This window comes from Neodiprion lecontei, chromosome 2 (assembly GCF_021901455.1).
Source record: "Neodiprion lecontei isolate iyNeoLeco1 chromosome 2, iyNeoLeco1.1, whole genome shotgun sequence".
Lineage (NCBI taxonomy): Eukaryota > Metazoa > Arthropoda > Insecta > Hymenoptera > Diprionidae > Neodiprion > Neodiprion lecontei.
In genome coordinates, this window is record NC_060261.1 from 37703892 (window position 1) to 37719040 (window position 15149).

The following is a 15149-nucleotide window of genomic DNA, read 5'->3' on the forward strand; positions in this document are numbered from 1 at the left end:
CAAGTCAAACCGATGTTTGTTTTCCTAATCCTCTCGACAACGTATTTTCAATTAACAATTTTGTCAAATCGGTTACAGGCATGTCAATTCTACGTACCAAAGTTCTGCTATATTTTATTCCAACAGGCAAAATAATGAAGAAAAAATGTATTTTCTCGGTCGGAGAATCTTACTCAAGGAAAAAATTATTAATTTTAACCTCGGTAAAATTACAAGAGCATTACATACGTACGGAAACGTGACCGTGACGAGCTTCAGACTGACACACACACGCACGTTACACGTGCCCCTGCATGAATACGTTGAAGCTGTGCGTTATAAAACGCAGCCATAAGGCCGTGCGGCTATGAGAAGTGAGTCGGTATATTACAGTAGCCGGCATTCGTGATCGCAGATAAAAATCAAACTTGTAAAGGTTGGACTGGGCTGCGACTGGCGCTCGCATGGCAATCGCCGTTCCTTCGGTGTAGGAACGTAATTTGGATAAGCTATGATTTATGTTGAGTGTGCGCGTGAGTGCGAGCAGGTTGCGCAGGTAAAATTTGCGCGAGTTTTTTCCCGCCCCTACCTTGCATATACAGAGCACACAAACGTTACGCACATCTCGCGGAGAAACAAAGGAACGTAATAATTTTACTTCTGCTTTCACACAATCAAATACGCGCCCCGCTTTGAATTTGAGCTTCTTCTTTCAAGTCGTCGAGGGTTCTCCGGCGCGATAGCTTGCAGGCAGCCTCTCCTCAAACGGCGTCACAGCTTCGGGGTTAGTTTCGAGCGTTGAAATCGTCGAGGAGTAAATTATGATTTCTTTTTTTGTCCTCTTCGTTTTTTACTCCAACCATCATTTCACCCCGTACGCGTATGATTCGACACGTTGAAACGCTGCGTATACACGGACAGAAATTTTACCCACGACTTTTTACGGCCGGTTATTATTGCGGACTCGTTATTTGAGGGGTTAAGTCGAGACGTGCGCAAAGGACGAAACACAGCGCGGCTTTCTGCCTCCTCTCCGTTCGTCGTCTATGAGATTTCGCGAGATTGTCGTGGGCGAAGGAAGCTGACGTACTCGGAAACAATTACGCAATTACACGGCGGGGACTCGAAGTGCAGTTGACTGAGCTCGTTGTATCGTTTCGTCATTAGAGACGTCATTAAAGTTTCAAAGTTGTCAATGGCGCAATTGAGAATCTCCCCCTTCCCTTCCTTATTTCCTCCTTCTCTCTCTCGCCGTCGTTTCGAAACCCGTCTGCAGATGTAATTTCGAGAAGAAATATATCCACCGTAATCCTCTGCGTAAATTTCGTAACGCGGCTCATTGTCCGCACTCCAGAATTAATATAAGGTCGGGGAAAAAGAAGCCGCGTCGCCTAATGTCGGTTCATTGTTAGCCCAAGCCTAAATCCCCTCTATTTCCATCGTTAAAAAAATACGCAGACTAAGAATTGCGGGATTGGTGCGATTAAAAAAGACCTGGGATACCTCGATTTTCATGCAGAGCTTTTGTCTGCCGTGAAGGGTGTACCTACGTATAATCAAACTTATTGACGAGAAGTTGAGCGTCGTAATCCGTTGTCTAACACGTGTCAACGAAGCCAACGTTCTTCTCCAGAAGAGCTTGCGGATAGATGGCGGAATAAAAGTGAAAAAGAGAAAAGCGTCAAGTGTACCGAGATGAAAAATGAAATAAAATTTTCACCCGTTTGTGAATCAGCTGCGGGAATCAGAAATGGCAGATGGAATAATCAAACGGGTTTTACATGTACCGAACGATCAAACGGAAAATTCTGCGCAGTCGAATCTGATCAGCTCAGCAGAAAACCGCGGAATCCTTTCTAACTCGCGCAAAAGAGAACTCAAAGAACGGCGGAGGCAGCAATTAAGGGTAGGTATATATGCAGGTGCCTCAAAAGGGTGAAATCTCTGAAGAACTGGCGGGATCTCTAAAGAATTTTCTCGTCTTTTGAAGTGTTCACGATCGCGCGAAAGTCAGGATTTTCGAAATGTCAACGCTGATCGCGATTACGCATAGTCAGAGGAACGCCACTTGCGGCGAGCAATCGGACAAACTGTAATTTGCGGTTTCGATCCGTCGCAAGTATTCGGTCTTTCGAAAAACACTTACGAACTCTAATTCCGCCACAAATTATCCCTGCCATGAATTTCTTTCCACAAGATCAGGAAATTTCATTTCCCGGTTTCCACAGTTTTCTAAATACTAAAAGTCGACGAAAGAACAAGTTCCGTTTCTATGATATTCGACACGTTCGCTTACCAATTATCACGGAACGGTCAGCAACTACTGTCATAGGAAAAAGTGAGACCCCGTATGAGTGAAAACCCCTTACTTAAATAATTTGGCATTGAGTACGAGCGAGTCGCTCTTCGACCGACTGGGGTTCAAAAATTGTGTTTTAGTAAAATATCGAGTTCGACATGGTTGTTGGTATACCGTGCCGTTGATCTTCGTACGGAGACAACGGAGAAAGGCACTGAATATTGAGCGAACGAGAGCTGGCTCGAAGAGATTATTGGCCTCGATAACTGACGTGAATCTTGGCAATTACGATCACGATTCACGGAAAATGAGTCTCCGAAAATCGCTGCGCAATTGCGCGAACGTTTTTCATACTCCTGACAGACGTTTCTGGTGACGCATTCCGAGAGTTTACGAAATACTTTTAGCGAAATTGTATATTACGAACTACGGCTCCAGTCATTTTCATGGTATTTTTTATAATCTGTTTGAATAGGTCCGTTGGATGACGATACTGACGAACGCAAAGAATTTTTTTACCCCCTTACTACATAACCAAGGATTGGAAAAAATCACTGATAAAGATACAGACAGCGTTCTTCGAGAAGAAGAAAAATGACGTTGCAAAGCTGCATCCCCGCAATTTTTACACGTAAGTGACGCCAGCTTTTTAACAAATTTGATTAAATTTTCTTCAACCAAAATCGGTGGGAAAGATTGGCGGTTTGCTGGCTAGTCATTTGAGTCAAGTTGATGTCCAATAAATGTTTTAATATATACACCCATTTATTATTTCGAAAAAGGCGGTTAAATTTTTGGTATCTTTACATCTTTGTGCCTCGAAATCAGAGCTGGTTTAGCTCAAAGCGATCGAGGCTTCGCTCCCAGAGCTTGAAGAGAGATTGGAAAATTGGCGGTATTTTGGATTTTCTCTCGCAACAACCACTCCGGCTGAGCGAATTTATACGGGTTATAGATCACGGTCTAGGCTGCAGACGTCGGTCGGCTCTGGTCTTATTTCGCGACTGGTTCTCAACGGGGGGAATCAAAGTTGGTTACCAGATGGATCTTCATTTACTTGTAAATCGAATAGTCTTCAGTAACAGTAATATCCGGCGCCTGCCAGCGATCTTTCTCCCGTCCCCCTCTGCGCCTTCGACTCGCCGTTTCTCCCTCCTACTCCTCCTCTAATTCGCCTTCACCCCTTTAGTATTTCTCCGTCTTCAACTCCTTCACCCGCAGCCAGGTCAATTTACCGATTTAAGCCTTCCGTAAACCAGCGAAAACCGTGACTCGCGAAGTTCTCATTTTTTAACGCACGTTGCAAATCTAGACTCGAAACTGATCGCGGGGAAAAATTATACCCCAAGAATTCACGTGGAATGTCAGTCCAAAGTCCGTTTAAAGATGTTAGCGAATATTTCGAGTTATCTCCCTTGGAATTTGCGATTTTGATAAAACAGGAATTTTTTTTAGGTAATTGGCGCCTAAATACTATTCTGCGTGACGGCATGCTTAACCCCTAATCGCTTTAAACAAAGCTAATTTTATTACCTTTTTATTTTATTTTCGTTCTGTCGATTAGAAATGAAAAATCGTTGTATTGTTTCGATTGCTGTATTAATAAAACGAATGTTTGCAGCGTTGAAATTCTTCGCATTGATAAAGAATGGGAAGCTTATAGTGTAGGTATATTATGACCGACATGCGAAGCGAAGAATGATTAAAGAGCGATACCGAGCTTTTCTGCTGCAGGCAAGGGTATAAAGTTACCGCGGAATTTGTAAGGCACGGATATGAATGGCTTGACCATTACACGGTATAATTATGCAACGCACAGCAGGAGAAAGACATTTTTTTCAAATAAGAATTCACGTGACCATTGATTCCACTTTGATAAGAGTAGCGCATTTCAAACGTACGGATATACCTAAGATAAGTATTCCGTCGCATGCAGCCACACACACGGTCGATAATTTTTTACCCGTTCTACCGATTCGAACGTTCAGCTCACCGCTGAAGAAATAAAAATCAGAAATCCCGGGCCGACAACTGCAAGCTCTTCAAAATTTATCCAATTTCATTCGATCCAGCCCTTGATTAAATGTAGCTGTGATCAGAAACTTGTCGCACGATTTTTTGCTCTTTCCTCGGTCTTGTTTTTTAATCCTCTGATAACAGCTTCCAATTCGGAGGTCGGCAATTTCCAGTTTTTCAATTAGCGTGAAACACGTGAAGCCGCCGGGGTGAAAATCCATATACGTAAAACGGGGCGATGCGGCGGGAAACAAGAAACCTGCGGCTAACACCGTGGCGTACCAGCCTTGCGTATATTTTGAATCGATTCAGTCGTCGTTATTTCGACGTATATTTTTTCATCGAGAAGAATCATTTGGACGGCAATTAAGCAGCCGAATTACGTGACGATAAGTGGTCGGTTTGGTGTTTTTTTTTTTTTTTTTTTTACGTATTTACTATACCATGCACGGGATTTCCGGGTGATCCGGTTGCTTGGCGCAGCGTATAAAAAATTACGAAAATTATGGTGATGTAAGAAAACAGTTGAAAAGAAGGCTGAAATCAAACGTCGCGATTCGGGAAAAATCATAATGCGTTATATTCACTCCGGTAGAGGTGAAGGGTAAGTGTGTATATGATATACCGTCGGTGTTTGTGTGCCAAATTAGAAATCGATAGGCTTATCCACGTTCTTGACACAGATAAAGTTCTATGATTTGTTAACCAACCGACAGCTGGGTCGACCGCGATTGAATCGTTATTCTCGAGCCACTTTTAATATTTACGAACGAAAAAGAACCGCCTGGTAAAGTAGCTGCTGTCACGCCGCTACGCGGAGGTCAATTTTCTGCATACGCCGTTCTGACGATAATTTTGCTAGAAAGACGGAGAGGGAGAAAGGGAAATAGCAACGAGTCGTTCAACGTGAAATTTATCCTCGTCTTTACAGTCTCCCTCTTTCTCTCTTTCTATCTATCTATCTCTCTCTCGCTCTTTTTCTCTCACTCGCGCGCGCTAACTTCGCTGCAGGAATATAAATCGTGATTGCGAGGCCTCCGTGCGTGTCATCAATCATTTCTGTAAGCTTGAATTAATAACCGCTTACTATTAAATATGTATCGCAGAGCCATTCAACTGCTTTGCAAATACCAGCCCACTTCGATTTGGCTAACCATCGGCCGCCACGTAGCGGTGTGATTCGCATCATCGCATTAATTGGCACGTATGCGATTGATATCGGCTCTTTTTACACTCCCTGAAAATTTGAGTATCTTCGTATTTCAGTAAATTGATATTTTCTGTGTCTATTTTACCCAGCCTGCGGGTTCCGCTCTCAAAATTTGTCCCGAACCACGTAAATCGTCCAAACGGCACCCTGATCATATTTTATTACTTAACGCTATTCTTTTGCAACACGTTAATCAGGATTTTTCGTCCGTTTAATCAAATTTTGCATTTCTTCGAATCGATCAAAGTTATTTCTTTCTTTACAGTTAGTCAGTTCTTTGACAAGTTTTTCAGACACGCTTGACAAACTACAGTCGAGCCTACAATAGAGGATCTTCCATAGCGTAATTTAACCTGATAAAATAATCTATTCTTCAAAATTGATTTACAATTTTGGCGTTTCCATGATCTTGCAAATTATCACGACTTACAAGACAAACGGCACGTTATTCTTTAGGAGACTTGTTATTCAAATTGTAAAACGACGAGCTGATTCACAACCTTCGCAAATAATTTTTTGCACAGCAAACGCTTACGACGATGCTCGTTTTTTCCGATTCGACGATTAAATATCGATTTGTAGTGTATTGAAGTGTAGAACCAAATTTTTGACCACACCAGCAAAAAGTTTTCGCTAAAAACTTGACCACAAATTCAAATGTACATCTTTCACCAACCGCGGTGCACGTTATGAAAACGGTAGGAAAGTACATGAATATTTGAGAGCGCTGCAGAGGCTTCCGAAACCGAGATTACATGAAAAAGTTAGCGTGGTATTCAGCGATGGGGTTTCGCTGTGGCCGCGGTATTATAGCGAATTGAAAACAACGTGAGATCACTTCCTGCTCTCCGAATTCCCGGTCCATGATCTGCACTCGGAGCTACTCCAAATCAAACGAACCCAATAACAGCTCCGCACGAACGACGTCTCAACAACGGGTGAAATATTTCGCGATTTCCAGACTTCAGCGAAATCAGCGGGTATAAAGAGCGGGTACAGACGAGACTGGTGCGTAACTCTCCTGGCGTGCGAATTAAGATTGGGATGCTGGGAACGGAGCGTTGTTGCCGGGATGATAGAAAGAAAAAGAGAGAGAGAGAGAGAGACGAGGGGCCACGAGGATTTCGATGAGTTGGGCGCGGTTAGGTGAGGCTAGGTGTGGAACCGGGTGACGAAGATGATCGCGACAGCCGTGGAGGAGGATGAGGAGGAGGAGGAGGAGGAGGAGGAGGAGTTGGAGCTCTGCCACGTCGGGAGGACCCTCTGCTCGAGAGCCCTACCGCGATCACTGATACCACACTACAGGGCCCCCGGTTGGCACTCGTAGACTCGAGGCGGCCAAGAGGGCACCGTCGCCCTGGTGCAAGAGGAAACAGCTCCGGTGATTCCGCGGGCCAAAAGATACCTGAGTGCTGCGCGCCAAGTGGAAATGTAAATATTTGTCACGCCGATGAGACGAATCGAGAAAGAGAAGCGGGAGTCGAGGGATTCTTCGTTAGAGCGATAGGGAATAAATCTGGATCTGCACTTGAAACATCATCGCCGCAAGCCCAAAACTCTTCGCCCGAAGGCACGCGTTGCCATCGCTACTGTAGTGTGAAAAATGACGCTGCAGTTGGTGGCTGATATCGAGATCAGAATCGCGATGTGAAGAGTGGCTGGACGGATCGAGGACGGACACAAGTCTCATGCTACCCTAACAATGAGCCATCGACACCGTGCGCGTTGAATTATACCACTCACACCACCGCAGTCCTAATCACTACTCTTGAATCGATTGCACAAATTATTCCGGAGAAGTGCACCGTTCGTTTTACGTACTGCTGTTTGTCGGTATTATCCGGTTCGTATTGCCTGTTTAGGTCATGTGTTTACCTCACCTCCGTGAATTGGTAGATTAATCGGTGAAACGAACCGGCATTATGCACATAATAGAAAACGTTATCGGTTCACAGTCGAATTTTTCGACACACCGCTGCTTAACCATCGCACTAATATTCTTTCGTATCTGAAACTAGAACCAAGTACTCCGTTTCGGCGCGTTTGACTGGGTAGTGAAAAGGATTCGTCAGAAGAGACGATTAGCGACGTTGAATGCCGAGAGAAGAATTGCAGCGTACGAGACGAACGTCGTCATTGCACGCGGAACTCGGGTGTCACACGCGAATGGTTGAGGATAGTTTTTCCCGAAAACGGTTCCGGTTCTCGGTGTTTCACAGCCGAATGACGCATCGCGGTTCGTGTAGTTTTCTAAAGAGCACTGCCAATTGCCAGGGGCCAAACGAGGAGAAGAAGAGAGAGTCCGCGATCGCTCGGCGAAAATCATCACCGCGTCGTCACGATGCCGCTGTAGTATCTTTTCACCGATCGATCAGCGAGATTCCTCTCTCCCCCCTCGCCTTGTCTCATTGTCAATTAATCGAAGGAACCATCGCCGGTAGGAACAAGCCACTCGTTCAGCGCCCTCGACCTCCTCGAGGAGGGACTCGAGCCTCTCGCCGTGGCTGCCGGGGCGACATTCGATATAATCCGTGCACGTCGTCGTCGTTTAAGGGCTAAGTTAAAGTAGTAATTCCGTAGCGAGAATACTCACGCTGCGTGGGCGAAGGGCGGGCGATAGGTGGCGGGCAGGAGGGTGACGGTTGCCGCGAGGAGCGCGATGCTCCAGGAGGCTGCGTGCGACCGCATCCTCTCGATCGGGTGATCCGAGGGCCTCGTGACGTGCGTCGGGGGTATCGAGGCGACGGATTTCACACCCTCGGTTGCACTGCGCGACGGACACTCTCACACACTTGGAAGTTATCTCGTTGTTCACTAGATCCTTGGTTCGTTGTTCGAGGGTCACTCGAAGGCCTCGGACGATGCGAGACCGACGCGTAAGGCAACGACAGTCGAGTTACTCGGCGTAGCTACGCGAGGCTCGGCGCGCAGAGGTCGACGTTATCCTTGTTTTCCTCGAGGTCCTCGGGTTCTTTCTTCCCTCTTCCCTCTCTTCCTCGGTATCTTGTTATCACAATCCTCCAGTCCACCGCCGAGGCGATACGCGTTCCTCGGTCAGTCCCTCGGGCGGGCCGGGCCGCCGCCTCCTCTTCTTCCTCCTCCTCTTCCTCCTCTTCCTCGCTCCCTTCCTCGGGGACCTCTTCGCCGGCCGCTGGCCGGTGTCTTCGGCCACTTTGGGCCTCGTCGGGCCTCGAGGGTCCTCCTCTCCTATAAGGCGAGCGCCTGCAGGGGGCCGCCGGCACTCCGGTTGCTCCTCTGTTTCTTGATCCTTTCACTGGACATCGTCCGGATGCTCGCACCCGAGCTACGTCGCGCTCGGGAGTGGCGCTCCTCGGGCAGGGGTCCCGGTCGGGCCCGGCGCAGGCGCTGCCCTCTCCCGCGGCACCCCCGGCAGGGTGGCGGCGCGCCGGTATAGACGGCGGAGTCGGTCCAAGGGTGGCACACCGCCCCACGCACACTCTGCGCCCCCGAGTGGCCCGTGTAGCCGCGAACTCGCACAATCGAACCAGCGACCATACATTAATAGCTCCTCTTTCTCCGTTTCCTTCCCTACCCCCGCCCTCGTCACTCTTTAAACTCTGCAAAACCATCGAGGAGGAACTCTCGAGGTGTATATTTAACCGACCCGCCGGATCGCGTACATGTACATATATATATACATATATGTATACGTTTACGCCGAAACGATCAAAAACTAGGATAGATGAATCCTTTGACTCCGGCGAGGCATGTCTGTTTTCACCGGGCGCACACACAGTTTCACCAACACCCTCGTACCTCCGACCTCTTCCGTTTTATCACCCCCGCGTGGGTTCTTCTACTTCTTCACCCGTCCTCTCTCCGTCCCTCCGGGACGTACGCGTGTGCATTGTATATACGTGTGTATATGTGTACCTATACATATATTGATTTACTTATTGTTATTTTTTTCCTTCGCTTCTTTCCGTTTCTCTTTATTCTTCCTCTTCTCCTCACACTCTTCAATCATGGACTCGCGCTCCTTTGAGCCTGCATGGTAATGGTTCGCGTTCGCGCTTAATTACGAACGTTCGAGATCGGCGTGGGTAGACTCGAGATTAAAATTGTCAAAAAGGAGAGAGAGAGAGAGAAAAAAGAAAAATAATAATACAACGACAACGTAAAAAATGAAAAAAGAGCGAACGAGAAACGATAAAATTCTTCCAGCATCGCGCTCCCTCCTACAATTACTTATTTAATACCTACCGTTTCGTATTTCTGTTATATGTACGCATACATACCATGCATATTGCCGTGTCGCGTTGAGAAATGTCAAAGTGGAATACTACACCCGGCTGCTTTCTACGGTGGAAAGCGAGAGAGGGAAAGAAGAAAACAAAACATAAATAAGAAAAACTTAACCCAAATTACTATTAGTAATTAGAGTTATTTATGTCCCGAGTCAATTAACGCGGGGGTTGCAGCTGAACAATCCTAGAGTTTGCCCAGTTTACTTAGATTTCATAAACGTTATTTAAACCGGTAAAATATGCGGAAATAATTATGACGCTCTTCAGCCTCGCCATCTCTCTCTCTCTCTCTCAATTAAAGCCAAAGTGGTTGTTCTTTCGTCACAATCTACGGCAAGAGACACCAGATCCGAGTATCTCTTCGTTGAACTTCAATTCGGCTCATACAAGTTTCTCTGCGCACTTGTTTACAACCCTCCAAAAACGGGCTTTTGGTGTGAAACGGTTGAGGATGCGCTGCTTGGTTGCGGGGGCGCCTATGACAATATTTTTCTCATCGGTGACCTCGATATTGATTGGTTTTCCTCTCTTTCACCTCGTAGGACATTAGCTGATTCGCTGCAAACGTGTAATCTTGTGCGTTTGCCTCTTGATGCAACCCATCACGGAGCAAATCCGTTTTCTACCATCGATTACTTTTGTCTACTCAGCGACTCGCATCTGGCCTTCTATTCGCAGCACTACCTCCCTGTTATCTCTGAACACGAAGTTCTCCTTGCTTGCTTTACCTACGATCGTATTTTGCCTGCACCTAAAACAATCACGCGACGTTGCTTTAAAAATATTAACGCGGAACGTTTCCATCAGGACTTATGTTCAATAGATTGGCAATCAGTCACTGCCTCGACGGATATCAATGTAAAGGTTGCCACCTTCTCTGACAAAATTATAAATCTCTACGATAAGCACGCCCCTCCTCGTACTTTTGTTGTACGAGGTAACCGACCATCGCCGTGGCTGACTCCTGAGTTGCGCGAAATTTTAAGAACAAGAAACGCAGCTTGCCGTACCTACAGCCGCACTTATAAAGAAAGCAACAAGCTAATTCGCAACCAATCGCGTAATCGTGCTAAAATAGCGATTCGTGATGCTATCACACGTTATCATAGGGAAAAGTTTCAAAAGTGTAAATCGCCCAGGGAATTCTGGGATTGTGTTAGTGAGGTGGGCTTGTCAGGCAAATCAGATCGTAACGATCAGCTCCCTGTCGATCCGGACTCGCTGAATAGGCATTTTGTTGGCAGTGGTACCCCTATGAGCGCTAGCGTTGAGCATGATGTTGTGCCACCGGTGGAGGGTTGCGACGAGGATAGGTTCTATTTTCGGCACGTTGGTAGCGACGAAGTTTGTAATGCTATACGGTCGGCACGTTTTAACGCTTGTGGTCCAGACGGTATACCCCTGCGATTCTTGAGAGAGTGCATGATGTCTATCGTCCCTACTTTGCGGAATATCTTTGACTCTTCACTGCAAACAGGGGTTTTTCCATCTGGCTGGAAAAAAGCTCTAGTGCGACCTGTCCCTAAGATAAGTATGCCTAAAGTACTGCAAGACTTTAGACCTATTAGTATTTTAAATGCCACTTCGAAAATACTCGAGACCGTTGCCTACAGACAAATGTCGGAATTCATCGCTCAACGTGACTTGCTTGATCCGCTTCAATCTGGCTTTCGAAAGTTTCACAGCACTCATTCTGCAGTAGTAAAAATAGTTGATGATGTAAGAGTTGCCATCGACCGTCGGCAAGTCACATTATTGGTTGCGATTGATTTCTCGCGTGCATTTGATTTGGTAAATATTCAGCTGCTCTGTGACAAGCTGTATAACATGGGATTTTCTGCGTCGGCTTGTAATTGGTTTTGCTCATATCTGACGGGTCGGACTCAGGTAGTGGTGTCCCCCTCAGGCGAGTGATCTCAACCCCTAGGTAGAAGTGCGGGTGTGCCGCAAGGTTCCATCTTGGGCCCGCTACTCTTTTCGTTATTCATCAACGACATCGGTTCTGTACTGAAGCATTGTTCGTAACATCTATACGCTGACGACTTCTGCATTTATCTTCATGGTTCTTTCAGCGACTTTCCGGATATCATTCGGCGCGTTAATGAGGACTGGACTAATGTTGCTAACTGGGAGCGATCCAATTCACTTCTCATTAATACTGCGAAAACCGGTGCAATTTGGTTTGGCTCGGGCAGCTTTATCAAAAGGCTCTCCTCAGTCGTTGCACCTGACATCCTGCTTAGCAACACCGTTGTCCACGTCAGCGAGACGTTGATGATTTTGGGTGGGATAATCTAATCTAATCTCTCTCTCTCTCTCTCCCTCGTTCGCCCGCTTTCCCTAGGATATTTTCAGTGGGAAAAAAAAGAAAAAATAATGAAAAAAAAAAACGTACGCTGCTGCGCTAATCAATTAAGAACGATCATTCAAGATGGTATAATAATATATTCCCACCGATGATTTAAACGTTGCAGGTGAATTACCTCACCCATTGTACAATGATTATACACGTTGATTTGAATCGAAGTCCGACGAGCGGAGCGTTTATGATGATCGAGTTATTTTCCACAAGACTCGTAGATCGGCGTCTCATCGTACTTTGAAAATTAGCAACTCGAGGTGTCGCTCTGACACGTTGTTTCGGTAGGTATTCGCTGTTTGTACCACCTACTTAGAGGGTGCGATGACGGGCTAGGTAATTTATAGGAATGCGAGTGTACCTACATCGAGTAGTTTCCGCCAACTGACAAACTCCAGAGACCATCGTACCATCTCCGAGATTAATTCTCGCCAATCAAGTTTGCGGTCAAACTGGGACGTCCGTCGTTATTCCGCGGCAGTGTGGCCGAGGGCTGGCGAAAAGTTACTTCAAAGAATCGTGGAGGTGGAGGGAAAAAAGGGCACGAGCGAACGAGCGATATCGATTTTCAAATTCACTCGATAGCCTGGGTAAATCAAATAAACGTGGTACGGTAATCAAGCCGTTGATCAATGCTCGTTGTACTCTCGATTCTCAATTTCTCAAACAAGATTCCTCTGAATAAGAATCAAACCAATCGTAAGACACAGATCTCTGGTGGGGAGGGGGGGGGGCAAAGAGTATCGATCTCATTTGCCTAAGATTAGCCCCCGCTGAGTTCCGCCATCGAGAGACAAGATCTTATACTTCCCTGCAGTAAAACCATCGGAATCGATGGGTCCGGACGGATTCGAGGGTGGCGATTCTTATCGGTCCTCCCCCGCATATGCGAGGGACGCCGATGGTACGGATTCCACGTGTTCGACTATCCAGTGACATTCCTACGAGGAGCAGTTCTCCTCGATCGTTGGTGGGCGACTCGCTATACTCTCCCCGCAGCCTAGTACGTATATACACCTACGTATTCCCACGGCGTGTAATTTGAATAAATCTCGAGGAGCCGTGGACATTCAGAACCAGCTGAACGGCACCGGAGACGGGGAGCCAAGGCGTTGTCACCGGAAATGGATCGTTTACTGCAGCCAGGAGTTGCGGATGATTGAAACGCCTTCATCGCCACCCACTTTCGTCCCCCGACTAGCCTTTGAGCTCGCGGCCTCGGCGCGAGTCGGACGGTGTGCAGGTGAGGATCCTCTCTCCGCCTCCCCCTCCTCGCCCTTTATCCTCACTCCCCCCCCCCCCCCCTCACCGTCCCTCTTCGAGTCGTACGAAACGCATTTGCGTTAACACGCACGCATGATCCCTGCGCATTAAGTCTGGCGCAGGCGCGCGAGATCATTCGGGTGAGCCTGTCGCCTGGGATGGCCTGAGATCCGTCTATTGATCTTGGCGGGCGGCCGCGCGCACAACGCGCTCGCTCTCCGCTCAGACCTACGCCGAAGGGAGGCAGTGAGGTTTGGTCCAGCTGTTGTGGATGCTGCGGAGATGTGAGATGCTGAAGTACCGGGTGGCACTGGGCCGAGGAGGAAACTGCCTCGCCTCGCCTCGCCTCGCCTCGCCTCCTCTCGTCTCGTGTCGACGGTCTTCCGGATTCGCAATACTTCGATTGTCAATATAGGGGTTTATGGCAGAGGCGAATATGGCGGTGTTACGACGTCGAGGATCGACGCCGCTCCACCGTTAGCTCGCCGTATATCTAACCGTGACGAAAAACGGCGGGAGGGGGATAAATTCATCCGATCCTCTTTGGTCTCTCTATTCCTTTTCCTTCTCGTTCTCTTCATCTTTCGGAACACGGCGCGCCTCTGCCGATACGCTAGTTCTTTTCAAAATATCTTTCGACTGCAGGATCAGGGGCGTGCGCATTATTGTCGTTCTTAATTTTGTCTTTTCTCTTTGCCTGTCTTTCTGCACCTGTCATTATTTTCGTTTTTTTTTCTTTTTTTACTCGCGCAAGGGTAACCGCGCCCCAAGAGAATGTACCGCTATTGTGACGTCACGGCGTAAGCTGCCACGGCATGTGGGGGAGCGGTCAGGCGCGCATGCTTTTTGCGATTAGCGCAAATACGAACGCAGCGGGATTCTCCTGCGCTACTGTCGCGAATTCGAATTTTGTATCTGCATACGGAGATTTAAATTTCGGAACAAAATACGATTCTAGACTTTTCTGCATGCAGTCGTTACACTTTGACGCTGGATATTTATAGTTAGGTGCCTGTTTTCGTGTCCTGCGATACTGTCGTAAAGTATTGCATCACTGTTCAAAATTTCTGTGTAGAACTTTCTACACTGTATTGGAAGTTTTATTAGGATACGGAACGGTGAATTCACCATACATTAGCTGTTTATTCAATTAATAAATACAATAAATTTACTACACAATTTAGTAGATTCAAATTACTGTTTTGTGTTTTTCCTACAAATTTTTGTAAAATCCACAATTTTCATTGTAAATTTAAGTCAAGTACAGAATAATTTACGTCACTGCACCGAATTTGTAAATTTGCAACTTGATTTCTTAAATTGACAACTTTTTTGTACGGTAAATGTGTACCAAATTGACAATGATTTTTAACAGTGTATCCATGCTCCTGATTATCAAAGATGGTTGTGCAGTATTTTTCGAAAAATTAAGAAGCAGGAAGAGAAGAGTTTTCCCCGTAACTAGTATATCAGTGTTTTTTTTTATTTCATTTTCACTCACAGACGAAATGGTTGCATATTCAGATTTTCTTTTCTTCTGAAAGCAATTTGTCGGGTGACGTGATGAATTCAATCAAAAACTCGGATACCCTTGATTACCTTCTTGCCTCCGCCTGCCCTTATTGTTCCCTTATTTCTTCTTCTGATCGTTTTCAAGCTCAACGTCGGGAAGGAAATATTTATAACCAAGAAATATCGTCTTTGGAATATGTCACAGCTGCACATCTCGCACTTTATGTGAAGCGATGAAAAAAT

The 15149-nt window shown here is 46.5% G+C and overlaps 1 protein-coding gene across 7 annotated transcripts in view; it reads right to left on the bottom strand.

The window, feature by feature from the left end:
• The window catches only part of LOC107216469 (gamma-aminobutyric acid receptor subunit beta), an 84947-nt gene extending 76137 nt beyond the window's left edge, over nt 1–8810 (bottom strand). For all 7 annotated transcript variants that reach the window (XM_046730565.1, XM_046730563.1, XM_046730562.1 and 4 more), the window contains exon 1: nt 8098–8810. In XM_046730565.1, coding sequence (XP_046586521.1) covers nt 8098–8192 — 95 coding nt within the window. In that variant the 5' untranslated portion in view covers nt 8193–8810. The remainder of the gene's footprint in view (nt 1–8097) is intronic.
• Between the last annotated feature and the right edge of the window lie 6339 nt (nt 8811–15149).